Source organism: Canis lupus, chromosome 14, assembly GCF_048164855.1.
Source record: "Canis lupus baileyi chromosome 14, mCanLup2.hap1, whole genome shotgun sequence".
NCBI classification, from domain to species: Eukaryota; Metazoa; Chordata; class Mammalia; order Carnivora; family Canidae; genus Canis; species Canis lupus.
In genome coordinates this window covers 60,670,668-60,695,305 of record NC_132851.1, presented here as the reverse complement: position 1 = coordinate 60,695,305, position 24,638 = coordinate 60,670,668, and the positions used below count along the sequence as shown (strand labels likewise).

Here is a 24,638-nt window from a genome sequence, read left to right as displayed (position 1 = left end):
TAGAAAAGAAAACCCAAAGTCAAAGAAGGTTAGATGCCTCTGTAGCTACAAAGGAGAGCCTATGGAGAGAAGATAATTAGCTGGTGAAGCCCTTAAAAATGGCAATTGGCTCAAATACATTTTCATTTTCCTACCTTAAAGCTGGAACCCCTTTTCGAGTACACAAAATGAACTACTAGGCCACACATAGTAGTACAGATACTATTGCACTAAGAAAAAGAAGTCAAAGACTAACAAATGTTTTATAGAAACCTCTGAGTGTATTTCATGCTTGCCTTTCAAGATGAACCACAGAGTCTGAAGACCAGACTTGTAGTGACTCAGAACAAAGAGTGACATCTCTTGAAAGACAAATCCAAGTTTTCAAGGGTGTTGCTTAGGTTTTGAACGCAATATTGTTTCTCATTTATTTTCATTAGCCAGAACCAGGAAATTCTTAGTTCCTGCAACAAAGACTTATCAAGTGATTCTCTGCTCCAAACTCTACGATTGGTTAAAATTTACCCATCCCAACTTGTTAAACTAGTTTATTCTAAATCCTTAAGCATTTTTTAAGTCAGCTTACAAATCTGAAGGAATGCCCAGGATGCCATTCATTTGACAAGAAAGCACAAGCAACACTGAAGTGGAGGAGTTTGCGTTCCCAGCAGCGTATGATGTATCAGTAAGTTTAACTTGATTTCCTGTTTGAAAAAGTTGTTTTAGGTTGTGGTCCTTAATTCTGAAAATTATCCTGAATTGGGAATTTAACAGATTTTTAAAAATTAAATTTAACTTAATAAGCTGTTAAAGAAAATAATGTAGTCATTATTACTACTAGTAATAATGATTGACTAGTATGATTATTACTAGTCATAGTAATCTTTTTATTTCAGGTATCCATGCTAACAATTTCATACTTAGGATTTGAAGAATTTAAAAAGTTGGATTTTAATTGGAATTTTTAACGTGAAAATGAGATAATCACAGAGAGGAAAAGAAAGGAAAAACAGAGCCTGAAGTAACATTATGGAAGTTTGTAGGAGTGGAAGGATGTGGTAATCCAGACTCTAGGATATATAATGCCATTTGTGATCTCTCTAAATTTTACATTTAATTGACACATTGAAGAGAGTGGAAATATACAAACTGTATAGGGAGTATTGTATTTTACCCTGATTCTGAAATTGATAAACATTAAAACTCCAAAAAATGAATAAGAATCTTAACGTCCTTTGAGAAGTCCTTTGCTTTTTAAAAATAAAACTTTAGGGCAACTGGGTTGCTCAGTGGTTGAGTGTCTGCCTTTGGCTCAGGTCTTGATCCCGGGGTCCTAGGATCAAGTCCCATAACAGGCTCTCCATGGAAGCCTGCTTCTCCCTCTGTCTCTGCCTCTCTCTGTGCATCTCTCATGAATAAAAAAGTAAAATCTTTTAAAAAATAAAATAAAATAAAATAAAAACTTTAGGGATACCTGGGTAGCTCAGTCAGTTAATTGTCTTCAGCTCGGGTCATGATCCCTGCATGGGGCTTCCTGCTTCTCCCTCTCCTGCTTCCACTGCTTGTGCACATGTGCACTCTCTCTGTCAAATAACTAAATAATTTTTTTAAAAAAAAACCTTAAAGAACAATATAAGAACAACTTATATGTAAGAATATCAAAAGAAAGTAAGGGCAAATAAATAATCCTAAAATTTTTGTATTTTAATAGACTTAGAATGAAGTCTATAGAAAATAAATCTTAGATATTTTTTGTTCCCACTCCCATCTAATCCATTCTGTATTTTTTAATATTTTGAACATTAATTCTTTCTGTAAAAATATGAGTCAATTAGTACAAATAACTCAAGATAATGAGGGAATTACAAAAGTCTTTTCTAATGTTGTTTAGAGTTCCACTATATCCTTTTTTGGTAATAATTGGATGTTATTTATAAAACTCAATTAAGCATGTGTGGATTTCTGAATCACAATCCCCCAACAGATTTAATTCTCTACAATCATTCAAAATGTTCCCCTTTCTGGCTCCTCACCATAGATCCACAAGCTAATAGGTTTATCTTGTTAAAAGGCAAAGGAACAAAATAAAGGAACAAAAACAACTTTTCACATTTAATTGATACTATTTCTAAAATTGAAACATATTAGGATTACTTTTTAAATGGAATGTAACAGAAGTAAGATGATGATCATTATTAATATTATTTTTATTTTTACTTAAAAGTATCCCCATTCTGTAGGGAAAAAAGTGGTGATTCCATACAATAAAGGTAATTCCATTAATCCTATTTTCCCCTCTTTTTGCTCTTCAATTTCTTTAATAATTCTATATTTCCTCAAAAATTACTATGTACTGGGGTGCCTGAGTGGCTCACTCAGTCAGTTAAGTGTACAACTATTGATTTTGGCTCAGGTCATGATCTCAGGGTCTTGAGATTGAGCCCCACATCAGCATCCATGCTAGGAATGTAATTGGATTTCATATCATGTTCAGAGATTCTTTTTTACACAGAAATATTTTGTTTACCCATCTAGTAAGCCACTCTGTATTTAGATGTAGTGATATAAATAGGTGTTAATACATTTATAATTTTTAGTCATTGTTTTCTTTCCTAAAACCGAGTAACTATGAAATAGATTCCTTGGATTATCATATTCCTACAATGAGGCTTTGAATAATTTTACATTTCTCTTTGCCTCACAGAGATGTTAGTCTTTTTTAATTGAGATATAATTGATATATAGCATTGCATTAGTTTCAGGTGCACAATATGATTTGATATTTGTCTATATTATGACAAGACCACCACAATAAGTCTAGTTAACATCCACCGCCACACAGTTATAACTTTTTTCTTGTGATAAGAGCTTTTAAGATCACTCTCTTAGCACCTTCCAAACATACAATATAGTTGCCTTCCTGTAATTTATATATCCATGAGTTAATTACTTTATAACTGGAAGTATGTACCTTTTGACACCTTCACTCATTTCTCCCCATCTTCCTTACTGCTTCTGGCAACCACCAAGAGTCTCTTTTCATATACTCATAACCATTGATGGATTTTAAGTTCTTTCCCACATTAAATCAAGTCTGTGTTTCATACAATAAGCATAAAAAGACTATGTCCGGTGATTTTTAATTTGGAAACAAAAGTTGTCATTTAAATGGCATATGTCCCTATTTTCTGTAATAGTGCCTGGGGCTCTAGGAATTCAGCACTATCAGTGTAAGACAAGGACATGATACAAAAAAAGAAAAAAAGAAAAATAATGAGACAACAGATGGCCCCTAATCTGAGAAGGAATAATTAATATCTCTGAAGTAGCATAATTCCAAGTTTAAAAAAGCAATTGAAGTTTCATTGGAACACACACACAATATACATGGATATACATTTGTATTTTCTTTTTGATATATTTTTTAAAAATAAGACTTAATAAGATACAAACATCTGTTTTTCTATGGTTAAACATTTTTATAGGAAAATGGCGTGCTAGATTATTGTTAAACTTCTATTTTTTTATTTTTCAATCTTGGTAAAATGGACAGATATATTGTAAACAACACTATTATAATGAACATCCTTCTGGCTGATTTTGGCACACATTCAAAATTGTTTCCTTAGGATAAGTTATCTTTTGCACTTTCACAATTTCTGGAATGGCGTTCCTTGATTAGCAAACTGCTCTACATCCTAAATTCTTTTCTTTGCATATTCTCTTATACCCTTAGAAAACTGAAATATATTTCTTTCCATACGATACTTTATTTTTTACAATCATCTCAACTAAGGGTTTATTACTGAAGATTTAGTCTTTATCCTCCTCACTCTCTAATGCCACCGGGGACCATTACTCTCCACATCCCTGTAAATGCCCTTGCAAACTTCCTTGTTCCTCTGAGGTTCACACAATTTACTCTCTGTCCTCTTTCTTTCCTCATGGCAGTTCTTATGGATCTGATTATGATTATGATTATGATTATGCCCCCCACTTTATTGAAGACTGGTACTTGCTTTCCCATCTTTCTCTACTTCAAGTATCACATCTACTCTAGGTAACATCAGTGCCCATGTGCTTGATATGCAACACTCTAGTCATTTATTTCCTTGATCTCCTAATCTCTATAATATTCTCTTCAAATATTACTCTCATGTCCACACCCTAGACTTTGTCATGACTTGGAATTACTCTTTCTGAATCATAACTTTGGACAACTATCTCTATCCTAACCTTCCTTCTTAAAGCTTTAGTTACTTCTAATGTGTAAGAGTATTTTTTTATTCATTAGCTCTTCTAATCTGTAAATTCTTTTTTTTAAGATTTTATTTTTAAAATAATCTCCATACCCAACGTGGGGCCCAAATTTATAATCCTGAGAATAAGAGTCACATGGTCTACCATGAATTCTTTATACCCATTAGTTGCCACCCCCAAAGCATACATACACCCACACACACATGTTCTTTTTTGTTTTTTAATGGCCTTTATGTTCATGATTTCAACAAATTTTTAAAAACATTTTATTTATTTACTTGAGAGAGATAAAAGGGCACTTGAGAGAGCATGAGCAGGGGAGAGGGGAAAAGGGAGAAGAAGAAGCAGAGTCCCTGCTGAGCAGGGAGCCTGACACAGGGCTCAATTCCAGGACCTTGGGATTATGACCTGAGCCAAAAGCTGATGCTTAACCAACAGAGCCGTCCAGGAGATCCTCAACAAATTTTTTAATGATGCCAAACTCCATTAAATTCAACTGTCCTGTGTTTCTTTTTTTATTTTATTTTATTTTATTTTATTTTATTTTATTTTATTTTATTTTATTTTATTTTATTTTATTTATTTATTATGATAGTCACAGAGAGAGAGAGAGAGAGGCAGAGACACAGGCAGAGGGAGAAGCAGGCTCCATGCACCGGGAGCCTGATGTGGGATTCGATCCCGGGTCTCCAGGATCACGCCCTGGGCCAAAGGCAGGCGCCAAACCGCTGCGCCACCCAGGGATCCCTGTCCTGTGTTTCTTTCATCGTTCATACCTCGATAAATTCTAGAGAGTCTATGACTATCTGAAAAATGACACATCCCTGCTCAGACCACTGAGGAATGCTACAGAAAATTCTCAAATTTCCAAGAGATGCCAGTTCATCTGAGGACTGAGCTCTAATCAGCATTCCTATTACATCCCCTTAGTCTGTACTCCCATTTGCCACAATGACTATTTCCACTCCTTCAGCTTCTTCAAATTTTCAATTCTCACCACCTGTCCTCTCATGTTTCTACTAATGTGATTCATTAATTAGATGGAAACTCCTTCAACTTCCTGACAGCAAACCAACAAACCTGCCTATATCCATTCATACTCTAAGAGGATGCCTATAGTGTGTCCAAGTTCCCGGATCTACTAGGCTTAACCATAGGAAAATGTCAATTCATGACCACTTTTGACCTCTACAAATGGCAATTTCGTATGTGAGAACCTCATAGTTTAGAATCCAGGACCCTTCAAATATCCCCCCAACCACAAGATCTCTGTGACTGGTTAACACCATTTTAAGTATACTCAAAATTGTCCCATTCACAAGGAAAAAATTTCTCCATCCACCCCATATGCCTTGATGACTGATCTCTCTCTTCCCATCCAGAGTCAAACTCTTGGTAAAAAAAAAAAAAAAAAAAAGGTTTATATCTGTTGTTCTGTCTTTTCAGTCCCAATTTTTCCTCAGATCCACTGACATTTGGTTTATAATATCACTACTCTGTTCCTTCTCCTGTCCTAGGTCACCAATGATTCACTACTACTTAATCTAAATTTTTATCATATTTGATTTCTCAACAGTATATAACACTATGGATCACTCCTTCCTAGAATATCCTCTATCTTTCATTATTATATCACCCTTTACTTTCCTTCTTATTTTCCTCTGTGGTTTTCGGACTTCTTTATTCCTTGCCCATATCTTAAACGTTAGTCTTCTTTAGGATTCCTCTCTGAGCCTACCTTTTTCCCTATTATTTCGATAGGGAAAAATCTTGAGCACCTGCCATATTCCAGGTGCTAAAAATACAATAATAGATTTGACACAGTACCTGGCTTGCTCACTGCTATAATCTCAGTTACTAGAAGTACCTGGCATTAATATAAACATGGAAATTATTTTTAAATGGTAAAGTAAAACTGCTACATTAAAAGGAATGCATACTGAATGTAATTTATTCGTTATAAGTTAACCTACCTGCTCCTTTTCATATTTGTAACATATAAACTTTATTTGCCATCCCACTTTCATTTTGCTTACAGAAAATTGATAAACAGATTTGATCTCTCATAAGCCTTTCCATCTCCTTTTAAGAAAAAGTTGTCAAATTATTGTGTTTTCTTTGATGATGTCTAGTTCTGCAGGTCATTTTGTGAATATCTCATCCAAAAACACAAAAGTAAAAAATGAAAATCAGTCAAGATCATGTGGAACGGATCTAATTTTCTTAGCTCCAAGAAGTTTATAAACTTTAATTTTCTTAGCTCCAAGAAGTTTATAAGCAAAGTTATCAATTTTTATCAAATGTTATTATCAAACAACTTAAAATAGTGAAAAAGGCAAAATTTATATAGACAAGGAAATTTTTAAAAGAAGAGTTCTCCTCCTGGTGCGGCATTTAAGTGAAATACAATGTTGTTTTGTTTGTTTGTTTGTTTGTTTTTAGTTTTTTGAATAGTTTTTTGCATATACAATATTTTAAATGTAGAAATATTTTAAAGAAATAAGTAGTTTGCAATAATTATTTATTATTTAGACTTATGAAAGAGCAGTTTGTAGTCTGAAAGTAAATATTGCCCAATCTATCCACAATTGATCTTATTGCATGAATTCACAGCACAGTCATATGCTGCTTCTAAGTTTACTAGCCATCTCAGAAAAAGTACCTTCCAAATTTCCTAGCTTTTGACATAATACTGAGTTAAAATGCAGTCTTAATCCTAAGTTTTAGTAAATGAACCAGACACAGAATTTCAGACTCATGCATAGGGGGAATAGTGAGTAAATACTGAGAATATATCTTATGCAGACCAAGAACCTAAGTAATAATAAGATGAACTCAATGTTATTTTATTTCAACAATAACAACGAGTATACTCAACTCCTACCAAAGACTAAAATTGTAACTGGGTACATGGTAGGAGGTTAAAGAAAACCCGATTCCTGGTAAAAGGAAGATTGAGAAAACAATAAATAGTAACAAATGTAATGCAATTTAAGATTCAATAAATGTTAACTACAGATATAATCAATGTACTTCAGCAGCATTACCTAATAGACTAGTACTCGTGCTGGTGATATATGAAATGACTTTAGGTAGTATTTATTTTAATGTATGAGAGAGAAAATACAGCTACTATATCAAACTCAGTATTAGGTGGATATTACTGCTTAGAGATGGGCTACAATATTTCGTTTTAAAAATTTAAGAAAATTGAATTACAAAATTGACCTATATTAGTGCTTACAGCAAAAAATGATAATGATTGCAATTGAAATTTGGAAAACAACTCAGAAAAAGAATTAATTGTAAACAGGACAAAATTTAAGCACTTCAAATAGAGCAGCTGAATAAGGTCTTAAAGATGAGTACATATTATGTAAACAGGGAAGTGAGAGAGGGCAATTCTAGACTGGTATCTTTAACAATGAAGAATGCTTCCTTCGTTAATGTAATAGGTGTTTTGTTCTGTTTTTGCCCAAGTTGACATCCTCAAGAAAATGCAAATTAGAAGCCCTACTTTTTAAAACAAACTCTCATTTTATGGGATTATTATGGAGGGTACTTATACACTTCAGCACTCAGAGAAATAAATGATAAGCAAGCCAGGGAAAGTTTTGACTTTTAAGTTTCATTGTTGTTCCTTTTTATAATTACAACAACTAAATATTGCTTTGATAGTAACTACCTGAACTTGTCAATCATTTCAAGTTTATCAAACGGAATCCTCTGTAATTCTTGTAATTCAAGCTCAAATGCCAACTTTTTGGCAAAATAATCTGTTCTCTCTAAATATTCTCTATTTTGTGAAGAACTAATACATTAAAATCCAGATTACTGAAATACTCCCATTCCAAAATAAATACCAGATTAGAGCAAATAGCATGGAAGAAGCATCGGGTTGGAGATCATCAGAACACCTGAATAAAGATTCCTCTAGTTAATAGCTATGTATCATTAGACCATATGCAAGATCTGTTTTTACCACTGTACTGATATTTGAGATAAACACCATGAAAACTATAAAAGATTACAAATGTAAATGGTTATCACTGTTAATGGAATCCAGTGAAGGTGCCATTGAGAATATGGGCAGCCCGGGTGGCTCAGCTCAGCAGTTTAGCGCCACCTTCAGCCCAGGGCCAGATCCTGGAGACCCGGGATGGAGTCCCACTCAGGCTCCTTACATGGAGCCTGCTTCTCCCTCTGCCTGTGTCTCTGCCTCTCTCTCTCTCTTTCTCTCTCGAACAAAAAGAGAGAGAGAGAGAGAGAGAGAGAGAGAGAGAATGTACTAGTAGGATTTGATAATGACTCTAGTGCCAAATGCAACTGTATAACAAATGACCAGGCGATTTTCTAGGGGTTTATTATATTTTTCTGACTTGGATTCCTACTCAAGTTTCTGAAAACAGACCTAATAGAATGGTTTATTGTGTCCTACTTATAAATGAATTGTCTCTTCCCCAAAGGATTTTAAGTCTCTCCAACAATAATAATAATTTTCTGTCCTCTCTTTCTTTTGGGGGTGCTCTAAAGGTGATAGCCCAGATAGCCAGTGACATCACTATCTTGAGACACATGATTCAGGAATGCCTCTCCTAGATGGTCTGCTGAATGGTTTGACTATAAGTCTTTGGTTGCCATGGTTACTCCACAAAATACTCAAAACACTTAATTGCCATGTACTACTTCTCCGAGTTTTGGAGTTCTTCCAGATTCTCACACTTGGACTGAAAATAAAATTGTTTTTTAGTAAAATTCCACTCAGCAAAATTTACTTCCCTGTTCCCAAGCTTCTGTTTTACTAACATGCCCTATTGGTCATTGCTGTAGTAATTTTGGATTAGGACCTGTGCTCCACAGAGGAAAATGTTCATAAGTAGAAGGCAAGGAACTTAGGTGGGCTCAAATCATTAGCACTTTTATCTTCTTGAGTAAATCCTTATAACCTCAAGTGAAAAATGGGCAAATCATATTTACCACAAGAACCTTACATAGTGTGTGTGGGGTGGATCAAGTGTTACGGGGTATGCTAAAGCTCTTTAAAAACTCTAAAGTGCTGTATAAATGAAAGCTATTATCATCATTATTATTATTGTTACAATTGACCTGTGCCTCACCCTTCTACCCTTCCACTGCACCCTTTGTTCTTTCAAACCTGTTTGAAATAAGGTGGGGCATTTTTGAGTAAAGGATCACTCCTTATCTTCATAGGGGCCCTAAGACTCTTAGGGGCCCATGAGGCTCTGATTACACTATGTAAGTTTTATCAAACACAGACAGAAAGAGCTCCCAACAATTAAGACAGCTTATCAGATATATATGAATGCCATTTATATTGAACTGAAGTAATATAGTCACTCTCTGGCAGGTATTTTGCCACTGCAATGTGATGATGAGTAATAGGAAACTGGGGCCACGAGAACTATCTGTACACTTGGTTACCATAAAGACAGGAACTCCCAAATGAATGCAACTTCTATGCAGTGGCTAGACTGCCTTGGTCAGAGCAGAGTGTTTACACTTTTCTTTTTTCTCTTTCTCTTTCTTTTTCTTCTTTATACTTTTCAAACCATCCCATTTTGTTCAGCAGGGTCAGCCAGTCTGCTTCATTCAAGCCTGATAGCAATTGCTAACCTCAAGCGAGCACTTGCTATCTCTTCATTCTCATACCTCCATAGGAGTCATCTGCATTTTAGAGGTTAATAAGCTCAGGCTGTAATAAATGAGGTGAGTTCACATGATTAGTGAGTGCAAAGGCATTTTGTCTGAAAACAACTAAGGCTCTTTCTAACCCTCACATGCTCTCTTCAGAGAGCTCGTGAGGCTGCTGTGACCAAAGCAACCTTTAAAAAAATAATAGTAATAATTTGAGAAAGATATTGCTAATTTTCTGTTGAAGACTATGTGATACTTGCAGGATTGGCTAGAAGAGGTGGAATATCATGTTAAAATGCACAAAATAGTGTAACACTGTGTTGTCTTCAAATATCTTCTTAAGAGCCTAACTCATAATAGTGTCTGATGCAACCCAAGTTATCCAGAGAACTTTCTTAATATGTGACAGATCACATACAGACCAGATTAGACACGTGAGTGGGCTATTGAGAAAACCATCTGGGTCCTGAAGAGAAAGTGAAAGATTTTTCTCCTAATTATCTAGATAATGTCTTAATTCTTGACTTCCTCTTTTCAAAGTGATTCTGACAAATTATAGGAGGATGAGACTAGACCCGATCTTTTCACTCGTTATCCCATATGCCCTTCACTCAAATTTCATTGTCTCTGCAGAAAGCAAAGCAATGTCAGTCCAATGAATAAACTAGAATTTGTTGCCCATTTTGGGCCAAACACTTTGTTTTACATTACTGTTGTAACAAGAAGAAAGGCAGAGAACACGGGCAGAGAAATAAGAGATTTTTTTTTAAAAAAGCACAATGGTGATGGCAGATGGGTCAGTGACTTCTATCTTCTGATTATCTCTATTTTCTCAGTGAAATGCTTTTAAAGCCATCAGTTGAGGGTGAAGATGAAAGAGGAGGTATTGCAGACTTGAGAAGAGAAGGTATGAAATAATCATCTATCTCTCACAGTAGGAGAAAGAATAAGAAGGCATGATGGCTAGGAAGTACTGAAGCCAATTTGAGGTAGTGCTCCTACAATTTAAAATGAGACTCATAAGCAAAATTAAGCTTTTTTTCCCCAGCCATATTTGTATAAACACAAAGTAGGTATAAAGTTGTATTTAACCAGGGTTGGAGTTTTGCCACATGATTATGACATAGAGAGAGAAGATTACAGGACTGAGGGTATATGCAAGGAATGAGTATACTTAGGGACCATGGGATTTATGCCAACTAAGAGAGCAATGCCAACATGATGGTGATGGGAGACAGTGTAAAGATAATAGGATGAGTGGATTATGAGTCCCAGGGGGGTTGAAGTCAGGGTATTAACGCAGTGGGCTGGAAAGAAGAGTGGGGGTAGTTGCAGAGTTGGATGATTAAAATTTATATTATGGAGATATTGAAGCTATGGGTAACTATAAGATATAGAGCATAGTGCAAGACTGGGAAGCTGAAGTAGTGAGGAGGACAGAGTGGCACAGATAGCCAAAATATGAAATAGAACATGGCCCATACAACAAAATGGCAAATAGGTAGAAGAAACTTCAAGGTTGTTTCTACCTGGAGTGGGATTACAGTGAAAGGAACTGACTCTTAAAAGAGGGAGAAGACATTCGAGAAGCACATTGGAAGGTTTCCAGAAATGGAAATACCAGCTGCTGCAACAAGAAAGGGTAGGAACACAGAGGAAGAAAGGATATTTAAGGCAGCAGGGATGCTGTAAACAAAACAGAAATGGGCAAATAAAAGGAAGAGATTGGCACATGTGATGGGAAGGAAGAACCCAAAAGTAAGTTAGACAGTAAATGAAAGACCCTTCTTTCAAAATTCTAAATTATGTCATGATCTTCCTATATTTAAAGTTGTCCAGTCATCAACACTTTGCCATCGTCATCTTCAGGGGCCCTGTGATTTGATCCTTGCTTGTCGCTCTGGCTGAATCTTTTCTACTCTTTCTTGGACCCACTGTGATCTGGAACCCTGGCGTGATTTCTCCCAAGAACTCAGCCAAGCTCACCCTGTTCCATCTCTAGGAACTTGCTGCCATCTGGTTGCTCTTTCCCAGTTCTTTGAGAAGCTTCACAATTAATTTCTCAATTCATCTTCACAATTCACCTCTCAGCTGAAATGGTGTCTCTTCAGGGATAATTCTCTGCTACTCAATTAAGCAGCCTCTCTCCCCAGCCTCTAGTCACTCTCTCTATCTATTGTTTTGTTTTCATGAGTTGAAACTTATTCTTTGGCTTGTTTTATTTTTATTTCTCCTTCCACTAGCCTGTGAGCTTCATTAAAGAAGGGAACTTGCCAGTCTTGTTTGCCACAGTTTTTCCAGCAGCAGAATCAGTTCTTAGCACATAATGGGAACTCTATAAATATTTCCTCAATAAATGATTGGATGCATGAATGAATACTAACTCAAGACTTATGGTCTGCATAATGAGAAATATCTGAGGGTTTTTGAATGAAAGAATCACACTATTAGAACTGTATAATTGGAAAATAATTCTGGAAGCAATGCTGTAGAATGTATTTGAGGGGAAATTATCTGGCAATAAAGAGATCTATTAATAGCCACTGTGGTTGTCCAGATGAAATACACTGAATGCCTGAAGTAGGATGGTGTTAAGGACATGCAAAGAAGGGCCCAAATGGAAAAGACAATTCAGAGGTAGATTGACTTTGTGAAGCAGTTGTGCAGAGGGAGATGGCCTGTGATTTCGAAGTTTAGAGAGTGGGTAATCTAGAAAATTATAGATCATCTTATTAACACATATATTTCCTTTTTAAAAATGTGATTTTAAAAAGTAAAGGGAAGTAAAGAAGAGTACAATAAGAAACAAACAAATTAAGTAGAAAGAGGGCGATACAATAAGAACAAAGCAAAGAAACAAGTAGAAGGAAGAGAATCAAAAGCCACTGAAGAAAGGCAAAGAGAAAAAAGAAAAGATTGGTGAAAATGTGGAAGAATTATAACATTTTTACATTGTTGATAGGAATGTAAAATGGTGCAGACATTTTGGAAAAGTTTAGCAGCTCCTCTAGATGTTAAGCATGGAATTATTATATGACCCAGGAATTCCACTCTTAGCTCTACATGAAAAAGAAATGAAAACACATTTCCATACAAAAATTTGAACATGAATGCTCAGAGCAGCATTATTCATAATACCCAAAAAGTAGGAACAATCCAAATGTCCGTCAGCTGATGAATGTACAAAATAAAATATAGCATATCCATAAAATGGATAAGACAAATATAAAAACAAATGAAGTCTTACCTCTCCCTATGTAAAACAGTATGGAGGTGATAAATGCTATCACATCAATACATTTTGAAAATATTATGCTAAATGAAAGAAGACAAATACAAAATATCACCTATTATATGATTCAGTTTATGTGAAATGTCCAGAATAAATAAATCTGTAGAGGCAGAAAGTACATTAGTGGTTGCCTAGAGTCAAGGAGTTAGGAAAAAATAGAAAGGGGCTATTAATGGGTACAGAGTTTCTGTTTGAGGTGATAAAAGGTTTGAAAAATGATTATAGTGATAGTTGCACATCTTTGGGAATATACTAAAAACTGTTGAATTGAACACTTTAAATTAGTGAACTCTATGGCATATGGATTGTATCTCAATAAAAGTGCTAAAGCAATAAAGGAAGGAAGGAAGGAAGGAAGGAAGGAAGGAAGGAAGGAAGGAAGGAGGACTCCAAAAGACTCTGGAAGCTCAAAGTATGTTTTGATTAAATGTAAAAACTCCTGACAGTTATAAGTTATTGTTCACTGAACCTGTCAAAGTTACCTTCCTACCATTACCCTTCCCTTTTGACACTCATGTGACTTCTCCAGCAGTTTCACATCTTTCTTTCAATAGTTCCTATGACTCAAGAAAGGCTTTACTTCATTTTCTTTCACATTTTAAATTTTACTTTATTTATTTGTTTTTATTTAAATTCCAGTTAATTAACATAGTATAGTATTGGTTTCAGGAACAGAATTTAGTGATCTACTACATACATATAACACCTGAGTGCATCCTAACACGTGCCCTCCTTAATGGCTATCATCCATTTAGCCCATCCCCCAGTAACTCTCCTCCAGCAACCCTCAGTTTTTTCTCTATATTTAAGAATCTCTTATGGTTTGCCTCCCTTTCTGTCTTTATCTTATTTTATTTTTCCTTTCCTTTCCCTATTTCATCTGTTTTGTTTCTTTAAACTCCACATATGAGTGAAATCCTATATTTCTCACTGGTCAGATACAGTGACAGTAGAACTTGTTCATTAGAAAAAATTTGTAGCTAATATATCTGTGCATGCTTCAATGTTCAAAACTAGTCCTGCTTTCTTGTGGAGGTCAAAAGTTGTTGCTAAATAGCAGTAGGAAAAGAGATGACTAAGGATAAATGAAGCTTAATTAAAAATATTAGTAAGACAAGGGAAAATGTACCAATAAAACTGAAGCAGTATTGGCCAAAGTGGGTGCAGTACTGCTCTGGCCAATCACCTTCTCTTCAATGGCCCTTGTCAATGGGCTACGCATTCTTTTTGGTCCTTATCAGGTTTTGATTACTTCAATACATCTAAAATTTCCTTCAAGGAATAGTTTCCCATGGACCTCACCATGTAAATTTGTGTTAATGAGCAGAGATTTGAAGAGCAGCACTCTCTGACCTTGATTATCCCCTTTTGAACTTTTATCAGCCAAAATACCAGTTATTTTAATTATGACATCAGTCAACTTTTCATTTATGAAACATTACGTCTTTCTTATTTGCATAATGTGGAGTTATAGAAACAAGACACACAGCTTGTCAGAACAAGAAACATAAAAGCAAGCACAAATCTCCTTATTTAATCTTTTGCACAACTTTTAGTTAGTATTTCTACTCACATCACAGATTTTATGTAAGTCTTATCATATCTGGTGGTACAATTAAATCATTATCATCATCACTGCTAAGCCACTGTTATTATGAATAATAACACCGCCACCTTGTGATATTTGCATAACAACAGCTTTCTTCCAGAGTTATTCTACCTTCCTTGGGCAATGGATTAAAAATCCAGCCAGATGATTCACCCTTCTTGTCTTGTCTTAAACTTTCTCATACTCATTATTGTAGTTCTTTCCCTACGGATGTTCCAAAATGTGATTATCTGATAATGCCTACTTCTGAAACCTGAGATTTCTCCTGAAGGCTCTGGTAGCCCCCCTTATCCCAAACTTAGATTTTCTTATCTGCCAGAATTCTCCATGGAAATTTTCAGGGCTTTGCTAGGTTCTTAAGTCTTAAGGGACTTCCCAGTCTGTGCATAGTTTCTGGCCTGTGTTATTGCCCAAGGTCCTGGCACCAGTATTTATTTCTTTCCTTTGTAAGCAACACATCTACCATCCAGCACACACTTTCATCAGCTCATTCCACCTCATCTATGTACAAACTCCTTGGTATCCTTTCTCTGCAGCTTTTGATAATAAAAATAATAAAATAACCAAAACTCCTAAGTCTTCACCATGTTTTAATTACTATTCTAAAAAAAAAAATACTATTCTAAGTGTTCTTAAGTATATTAACTCATTTAGTCTTTACAATAATCCTACAAAATGGGTATTATTACCCCCATTTGGTAAAGATTTGATAAAGGGAATCTTTACCAAAGAGGTGGAATGACTGTCCAGGGTCCCACATAAGGGGAACCAGAATAAGAAACCAAGTAGGCTGGCTACAGAACCCACACTCTTTTTTTTTTTTTTGTATATTTTTTTTTATTGGAGTTAGATTTGCCAACATATAGCATAACACCCAGTGCTCATCCCGTCAAGTGCCCCCCCCAGTGTCCATCACCCAGTCACCCCATCCCCCTGCCCACCTCCCTTTCCACCACCCCTTGTTCGTTTCCCAGAGTTAGGTGTCTCTCATGTTCTGTCTCCTTCTCTGATATTTTCTACTCATTTTCTCTCCTTTCCTCTATAATCCCTTTTACTATTTTTTATATTCCCCGAATGAATGAGACCATATAATGATTGTCCTTCTCCAATTGACTTATTTCACTCGGCATAATACCATCCAGGTCCCTCCATGTCAAAGCAAATGGTGGGTATTTGTCATTTCTAATGGCTGAGGAATATTCCATTGTGTACATAGACCACATCTTCTTTATCCATTCATCTTTCAGTGGTCACCGAGGCTCCTTCCACAGTTTGGCTACTGTGGACATTGCTGCTATGAACATCGGGGTGCAGGTGTCCCGGCGTTTCACTGCATCTGCATCTTTGGGGTAAATCCCCAGCAGTGCAATTGCTGGGTCAGGGGGCAGATCTATTTTTAACTCTGAGGAACCTCCACACAGTTTTCCAGAGTGGCTGCACCAGTTCACAATCCCACCAACAGTGCAGGAGGGTTCCCCTTTCTCCACATCCTCTCCAACATTGGTTGGTTCCTGCCTTGTTAATTTTCCCCATTCTCACTGGTGTGAGGTGGGATCTCATTGTGGTTTTGATTTGTATTTCCCTGATGGCAAGTGATGCGGAGCATTTTCTCATGTGCTTGTTGGCCTGTGTATGTCTTCTTTAGAACCCACACTCTTAACTACTATGAACAACCTCTTTCAGAGACAATGAACCCTTCAAATCATGTGGCCATGGCTCTGGCAGAAAGAAATCCCTTTATCTCTCATCTTTTAATCCCTGAGGAAAAATATTTTGGACATATAAAGCATTTAAAAAGTTCCAGGAAAAATAATAGATGCCAGTAGAGCTGTCTAAAGGGAAGGACTTGAATCTATACCTTGGTAAAAAATTGTGACATTGGCTAACACTGATAAGAGCAAGAAGAACTCATTCCTTTCTGCTGAGCTTTAGTTCAGGAAATACCTCCCCATGAAGGTCTGGATAATGAGCCACTCTGAATGTAACCAAAGGTAGAGGAAAGATCAAAAATGCTTTGACTCTTTGTGAAAAGTTTCCTAGACACTGCTCAGCTTTGCTTTGGCACAAATACCTCAATGGTGAGGTCACTTATAGTTTTTGTTTGTTTGAGTGTCAAAGGCTTCTCTGAGGCTGGATTCTCCTACACTACAGTGAATCTGTTTTGTCATCTGGATGGAATAAGTCTGACTAAAATTAAATTCTTGGAATTAGAAGGATTAGGATGAGGGAGAAGCCAGAAAGGAAAGAGAAGGAGAGAATTGTCCTTTAGAGATTTTTGTGTAAGATTTGTAATTGTGGGGCAGCCCGGGTGGCTCAGCGGTTTAGTGCCATCCTCAGCCCAGGGCCTGATCCTGGAGACCCGGAATCGAGTCCCATGTCAGGCTCCCTGCATGGAGCCTGCTTCTCCCTCTGCCTGTGTCTCTGCCTCTCTCTTGCTCTCTCTGCGTCTCTCATGAATAAATAATAAAAATAAAAATCTTTTTAAAAATTTGTAATTGTGTCTTGGGCAGGAGGGAAAACGAGTGCTTAAGCTCGTTTTCCCTCCTGCCATATCTGAAGAAATTCATCTCTAGCAACACTCTGGGCTGAAAAGAGTTTTGTGTTAGAAATAGTTTAGGGTTGCCTCCTCTTTTACGACACACTATTTTATTTAGTAGACAAATATTTACCAAGTACCTATGAGGTGCAGGCTCTACCAATCTGGAATAACCACTGATACCAGCCATTGAAATTCATCAGTGTGTAAGTTAAAATTAGATTAGTACTGAAAAGAAATCAGGGAGAAAACTTATTTTATTTTTTAAAAAAACATCTAGGATTAAATATTTTAGAGCATGTCTCTATAATTAAGAAAATGTACTCAATCAGTTTTTCAATTTCAACGCATACATAAGACTATAATTCAGTCACAGTGATGTTCCTGGTGTTAGAAGTTCAACAGGAAACCACACCCTCTTGATAATGAGAATTCTGTTGTGACATAAACTTCCTTTCTATGAATGTTTTTCCATATCTGACTCAGAGGAGAAGACAATGAGAAGGTGGGCCCCCTATTTTCAAGCTTTAAAAAACTATCATTATTTTCCAATTATTATTTCCTCCAAAGAGAAATCATTAGTCCTTTTCTGAAATTCTTTTAGAATTACTCCACAACTTTAGTAGCAATTTATATGCACTGTGTTGTTCCTCCCCTATAAGACTATAAGTTCCTTGAGAGGAAGATCTATTGAAGATTCTGCATTATATTCCATTATATTCCATACATGTTTACTGAGTTAACTAATGAGCACATGCATTAATTAAGTTTACCTCTATTCTCATGCATAAATTCTACTTTCTCATGAATGTCCTTGAGAAATCCTTGTCCTTGTTTCATGTTATTTTACCTTTGTTTATGCTGTTCCTCTGCCTGTCATACCCATCATTCTTGCTGATTCCTCCTTCTCTGCCTCCAAAAGCCGATTCAAAGGATAAGTTCTTTAAGGTAAAACCATTTGTACCACTCATTTCTCATAGCTTATTGGATAATTCTGTCATGACATTTATCACTTGAATTTTACTAGTTACTTAGCCACTAGATTACACGTTCTTAAAGATAGGAGACTATGTCTTATTCATCTTTGAATCCCAAGCAGAAAGAAACTCAGAAGAAACTTGGTAAATGTTAACCGAATGAGTTCATGATTATCCATGATCTTCCGTTAATAAAGATGGTGAATATTTTCGTCAGCAATTTCCTTACCCCAGCAGGACCCCAGCTCTTCTAACGATACTTTATATGTTTGCAGATTTTAAGACTCATGTCTTACTATGAACCAAAGAGTGGTAAGCACTTTGGATCCTTCCAGAAACACAGCAGGACTCAGAATTAGTACTAACTGATTGAGGTAGTTATCAGAGCTCAGGTTGATGGTTCTGGGGTGAGGAAACTGCCTGTAGCTGCTTTGCCCAGATATAGGAATAAAGAAGTATCCCTACTTTTTCCAGATTATTGATGCCAAAAGTCCCACCCTCAGTTGATATCTTCAATTATTTAGTGGGGATCTACTTTCTACTTTACCACAACCAGCTACCAATCCAGAGAAGGTGATTCTTTCTTCTGCTTTTCCATGTAGAACTTTAACAGATCAAGAACTGCTACTTTTAACTTTCAGAGCCATATTCTTGCCCATTTCTCCTGATGATATCTTCCTAGACAACCTATGCCAGTCAGCCTCATTCTAGCCTACCTCAACTCTGTAATTGTTCAGATTTAGTCTTTCATGCTTTTTGCCATACTTACATACTTTGGTACTGTTATTGCTTTGGCATTTTTCCTTTAATTGATTCCTTATTTACTCAAGTAAATATAGCCTTATTGCATCTAATACCATCTATTAAAAATCACAGGTTTGAAATCCTATAACCCTATGAAATAGATATACATAAAATACATCAGTGGTTCTCATATCACAAAGTTCCTGGGTCCAAAGCTCTGAGGGTCACTATTTATTTGCTTGTTCATTATATCAATAATCTTTTTGGTTTACTTACTATTTCTTCTTTACAGTTCTGTTTTCTTCAAACTGTCTTATTTTAGATGCTCTTCATATGCATTACAGATTACTTGTTTTATAACATGGGGATTATAGGATTAAGTGTAGAGTTCTGAAAAAAGTCCCGAAAGCCCAAAATCTAGTTCCAAATCTCCCAAAATTCAATTTTGAGGTTTTATCTTTATTATTATTTGAGTATAGTTGACACACAATGTTATATTATTTTCACTTGTACAACTTAGTAATTTGACAAGTTTATGCATTATGCTATGTTCAACACAAGTATAGCTACCATCTGTGCCATTACATTGCTAATACCTTATCAGTGACTGTGTCCAACTTGGAGGTTTTGCTAATCATTCTGAGCCTCTGTTAGTTCATGCTAGAATGTGAGGAGTGACCCAGATGCCCTCATTCTTTGAGGTTTTTTATTTATTTTTTTAATTTATTTTTATTTTATTTTTTTTCTTTGAGGTTTTTTAGATTTGAAGCACATGAACCAAATATATATTGTTAGTTCATTTACAAAGAAAAAAATATTTCAGAATACTAGCATAATGAACCAGGAAGTCTATGAAGCAGTAGTCAACTATAGTATAATTCTGACTTTTTAAAAATATAAAGTCAAATACCAATCAGTGATATTTTTCATTGATAGGATTTTTATATTTTTTTTATAGAACAATATATTCAGATGTTACCAAATGCAATATGGGCTAAACATGAATTATAGGGAAAAAACCAAACCAACCTTTCTATATCAAAACTATGCAAAACTAAGTTTTTAGTATTTAAGTTTTGTTTGACTTTAATATACAACTCTCTCTCTCAAAAGGCCTACAATACTGGGTAGAAGGACAAGTTCACTGAGACCATGGATGACAGCCCTTATTGTCATAGCTGTTGTGTTGGTTCTAGCAATAATCATCGGTCTCCTTGTTTATTTTTTGGCATTTGGTAAGAATCTTTCTCATTGTATTCTTTTGAAAATTTGAAGATCTACTCAATTTATTTCAAAACCTAATAATATTCTCTAATATTTTGGAGTGTAATTTTCATTGCAATAATATTTTGCTTAAATGTATGCAAATTTTGCATAATGCAGTACTAATTTACATAAACTTCTCTACATTTGGGAAATGAGTATCCTTTTTGTATAAAAATAACTTTCAGCATTTAAAATTTGAACTGGTTCACATAATATTATCTCTTAAATAATGCAATACATCTTATGTTATTATATGGCTTAATAATGCTTAATGTACTGAAAGTAAAAACATTTTAGTAGCAATTCTGACTTCAAGGTTAATTTATGAGAATATATTGCATTCTATCATGATCTAATTAACAGCTTAAATTTATGAATTATCACTAATAAGTAATAATTTTATCATAAAACAATTGACAGCCACATGACTATGAGAATATGTGATCTTAAAAATGGATTAGAAATAGTTGCAAATCATACATATGATAATGGATTAATATCCACAATATATAAAGAAGTCAAATAACTCAATAGCAAAAAGCCAAACAATCAAATTTAAGAATAGGCTGAAGACCTGAATAAGCCTTTCTCCGAAGAAAACATACAGATGGCCAATAGGCACATGAAAAGATGCTCACCATCACTCATCATCAGGGAAATGCAAATCAAAACCACAATGAGATATCACCCCATATCTGTTAGTGTGGCTAGTATTGAAAAGAAAAAAAAAAAAACAAGTATTGGCAAGGATGTGAAAAAAAAGGGAAAACTTGTACAGTGTTAGTGAGCATATAAATTGGTACAGCCACTATGGAAAACAGTATGGAAGTTCCTAAAAAAATTAAGAATAGATCTACCATATAAGTCAGCTAATCTACTTCTGGGTGTCTGAAGAAAATGAAAACACTAATTCAAAAAGATAAATGCACCCCCAAAGTTCACTGCAGCACTATTTACTACAGCCAAAATATAAAAACAACCTAAGTGTCCATCTATGGATGAATAAAGAGGATGTGATATATATGTATATATATGTGACATATATTCATATACATATACATATGTCACACATATATGGAGTATATACAATTATTATGTTGCACACCTGAAATTAATATAATGTTATATACACATTTTACTTAAAAAAAAAAAAGGTTAGAGAGAGGTATTGGCCACAGCTATTGTATGTTTAATTCCCAAGAGTTCATCCTTATAGGACTTTTTTGCATGTTATTTCTTCTACTTTGATATTTATACAACTCAACTGAATTAAAGAGAAACTATCCGTGTTTGTTGTCCCTTCCAGATCAGAAATTTTACTATTACCAAACCTCGTTCCCGATCCCCAGTATTGAATATAATCCTGACTTTTCAGTTGAACACTCAAAAATGAGACGAGACATGAAACAAAAAGTCAGTGATGAGGTAAGTCTGTCATCATTCCAACTCTGACAATACCATGGTGAAGAAGGTTAAAATAAAGAGATGAGTTGAGAACATATCAAATTGTACCTATGCTGGTGATGCCAGATAAAATACAGAATGCTCAGTTAACTTTTAATTACAGATCCTCCCCCAAATATATTTCATTCAGTGTTTTAAACATGTTTATATGAAAAATTATTCATTGTTTGTCTGAAGTTAAAACTGAACCATATTTTTGTCTACTAATCCTGGCAACTCTAACCAACATTATCTCAGGATAATTGGAGAAATACATTGGACAAAGAATAATTGCACCAAAGACCAAATAATAGAAGATCGACAGAAAAAGTGAATAGCTCAAATATAAAAAATAAAATCATTAGAGTTATCTGAAAACATAACTCCATCATTCAGGCACAACATTACCATGTATGTGACCTAATATGTATATGACCCTGACACATTTCCCATTAGGCAACTTACACTAAACATTTATTCCTGAAAATATACCACAGAACCATACAGACTAGCTCTTCCATTAAAGGCTTCAGTTGTGCACATAGCTTCTACCAAGCCTAGCACTGACCAAAGATGACAGATCATTCTTGCCAGGTTCACAAATATCTCTTAATCCATTCCCAACCAAAAGCAGAAGCTAATGAAATGAGTTAAAGGATGCAAGTGAGTAGGGTTAGCATGTCTTTTCAAAAATACATCCAAAGGAAATTTTGATTAAGGAAAAAACGATCAGGGCAGGGTATTATGTTGTATAAAGCAATATGTTGAATAACAGTCTAAACTTTGAAGTAAGGACATCTAGATACATATTCAAATTTTACTTCTTGATAGTTTATGAGCTTTGGAAAAGTTACTTGACCCTTCAAAGCTTCAACTACAAAACTTTACCTACTTCTCAGTTATTCTGAGAAATGGTATGTTGTGAATAAAAGTATAAAATTTATATCCGAATAAATATAATCATCTGTTTTCTGTGTTCTCACAGAACTTTCATACACCTATGCTAAAGCGCTTACCACCTTGTTACATCATTATTATTTTGTATGTCAGTGCCCCTCTGAATTTGTGAAGGGCTATGCCTATTTATTCTTATATTCCTGGTGCCTGTAACAGTGTCTGTCTGCCACATGGTAGGACCATAAAAATACACTTCAAGAAGATAACCATAAACAAAAGGCCAACTTACTAGAATTGGCCCTCTCCTGTAGAGTATAAATGGAGACAACATAAATAAGGGAAGTACAGTAATTTAGACCACAAGTTAGCGTTTTGTTTTTTTTTTCTGTGAGATGCCAGATAGTATTTTCAGCTTTGCAAGCTATTTGGTTTCTGCAACTATTCAAATCCGTCATTTGTAGTGCAAAAGCAGCCATAAGCAATACATCAACAAATGAGTATGGCTACGGTTCAATAAAATTTCTTTATGGACACTGAAAGTAGAATTTTGTTAAGTTTTAAGATATCACAAAACATTATTATTATTCTTATTTTTTCAACTATTAAAAAAATGTGAAGACCATTCTTAGATGATGGTCCAGGCAAAAACAGTGGCTGTCTAGATTTACCCTATAGGCTATAATTTGCTGACCCTGATTTAGACTGTAAGTTACAGTTCTAGGAAATATTGTCCTGGAATAAGTTATTAAAAACATGCCTAAAATGGATTTTAGAAACTTTGTGTGGAGTTCAATAATCTCAAATGTTTATATGCTAAATTGCCATGGGTAATACATAGTTTACAAAGCTGTGATTTTAGAGAAATAACAAAAAAGTGGTGAAATCGGAAAGAAAATGGAAGGAGGCAGACAGAAAACTTACAATTATATATAAGATCTATAAAGGTCATATATAATATATATATATAAATGAATGTAGAAAATATGGAAGTACATAACCAACAATGCAAATAGCAGGTTCTCTATACAGCAATTTAGAAATGATTTTGTTACTTTTCATTATACTTTGCTGTATTGGTTGCTTTTTATAACTTTTTACAATGAACATGTATTTGTTTTGTCAAAAAATGTACATGTGTATATAAAACTATTTCCTTAAAAACAAATTTCCTTTCATAATCAGCTAGAAGGAAATCAAGTGGTCATTCATTTTTTAAAACCTATTGACTTCTTAATAAACATGCTCACCAACCTATCCAATATGATATTTACATGGCATTTTACCAGGAAAAAAATGACAAATCAAGTTAGTTGAGTGAAAAGTATATATTCAACACACAACCAGTTTCAAATTTGGCAGCTCTCCTGATTTTTGAAACTAATTATTGAGACTCAGGTTTACTTAAGGTTTGACATATGGTAACAGGACTATGTCCAAATGAGCTTTCTGAGGATAGCTGCAAACAAATTTAGAAATAAATGTTATTACTGCAGGTTTTATACAGGCATTTATGTGAGATGTTGAAATGTGTGATTTCAAATCTCAAAAAGTTCTACACTGTTGGTTTTTTTCTTTTCTCAGATAGATAAGATATTTCGAAGATCCAGTTTAAATCATCATTACATCAAGTCTCATGTTGTTGACTTTAGGTAATCACAATTAATTAATTTTTATGATGAAAGGAAACTTTATATTACTTATTTTTCATTGTTTGATTTATGGATAGTATTCAAAAATGTTAGATTTACCAAGAGCAAAAATATTTTAATATTATTTCATTTAATTGTTATTCCTCCTGTACAGGGTACCTATAGAGAGAGAATTTCTTAGCTTGGTAGTGATACAATATTTTCTACTGGTTGTCCTCTTAAAGACTTTTGCATTTCAGTTAAAGAATCTTACAATCTTTGAACAGTCTTCTCCATTTTACTTACTTTATTTTTTTAACAATAGATATTATAAATTTTTAAAAAATCAAGA

The 24,638-nt window shown here is 34.8% G+C and overlaps 1 protein-coding gene across 1 annotated transcript in view; it reads left to right on the top strand.

Moving 5' to 3' along the window:
- The first annotated feature begins 555 nt into the window (after positions 1-555).
- The window catches only part of LOC140603511 (transmembrane protease serine 11G-like), a 47,724-nt gene continuing 23,641 nt past the window's right edge, over positions 556-24,638 (top strand). The window contains exons 1-4 of the mRNA XM_072773905.1: positions 556-664; positions 20,166-20,287; positions 21,625-21,743; positions 24,240-24,307. Of these exons, the coding sequence (XP_072630006.1) occupies positions 654-664; positions 20,166-20,287; positions 21,625-21,743; positions 24,240-24,307 (320 nt within the window). The 5' untranslated portion in view covers positions 556-653. The remainder of the gene's footprint in view (positions 665-20,165; positions 20,288-21,624; positions 21,744-24,239; positions 24,308-24,638) is intronic.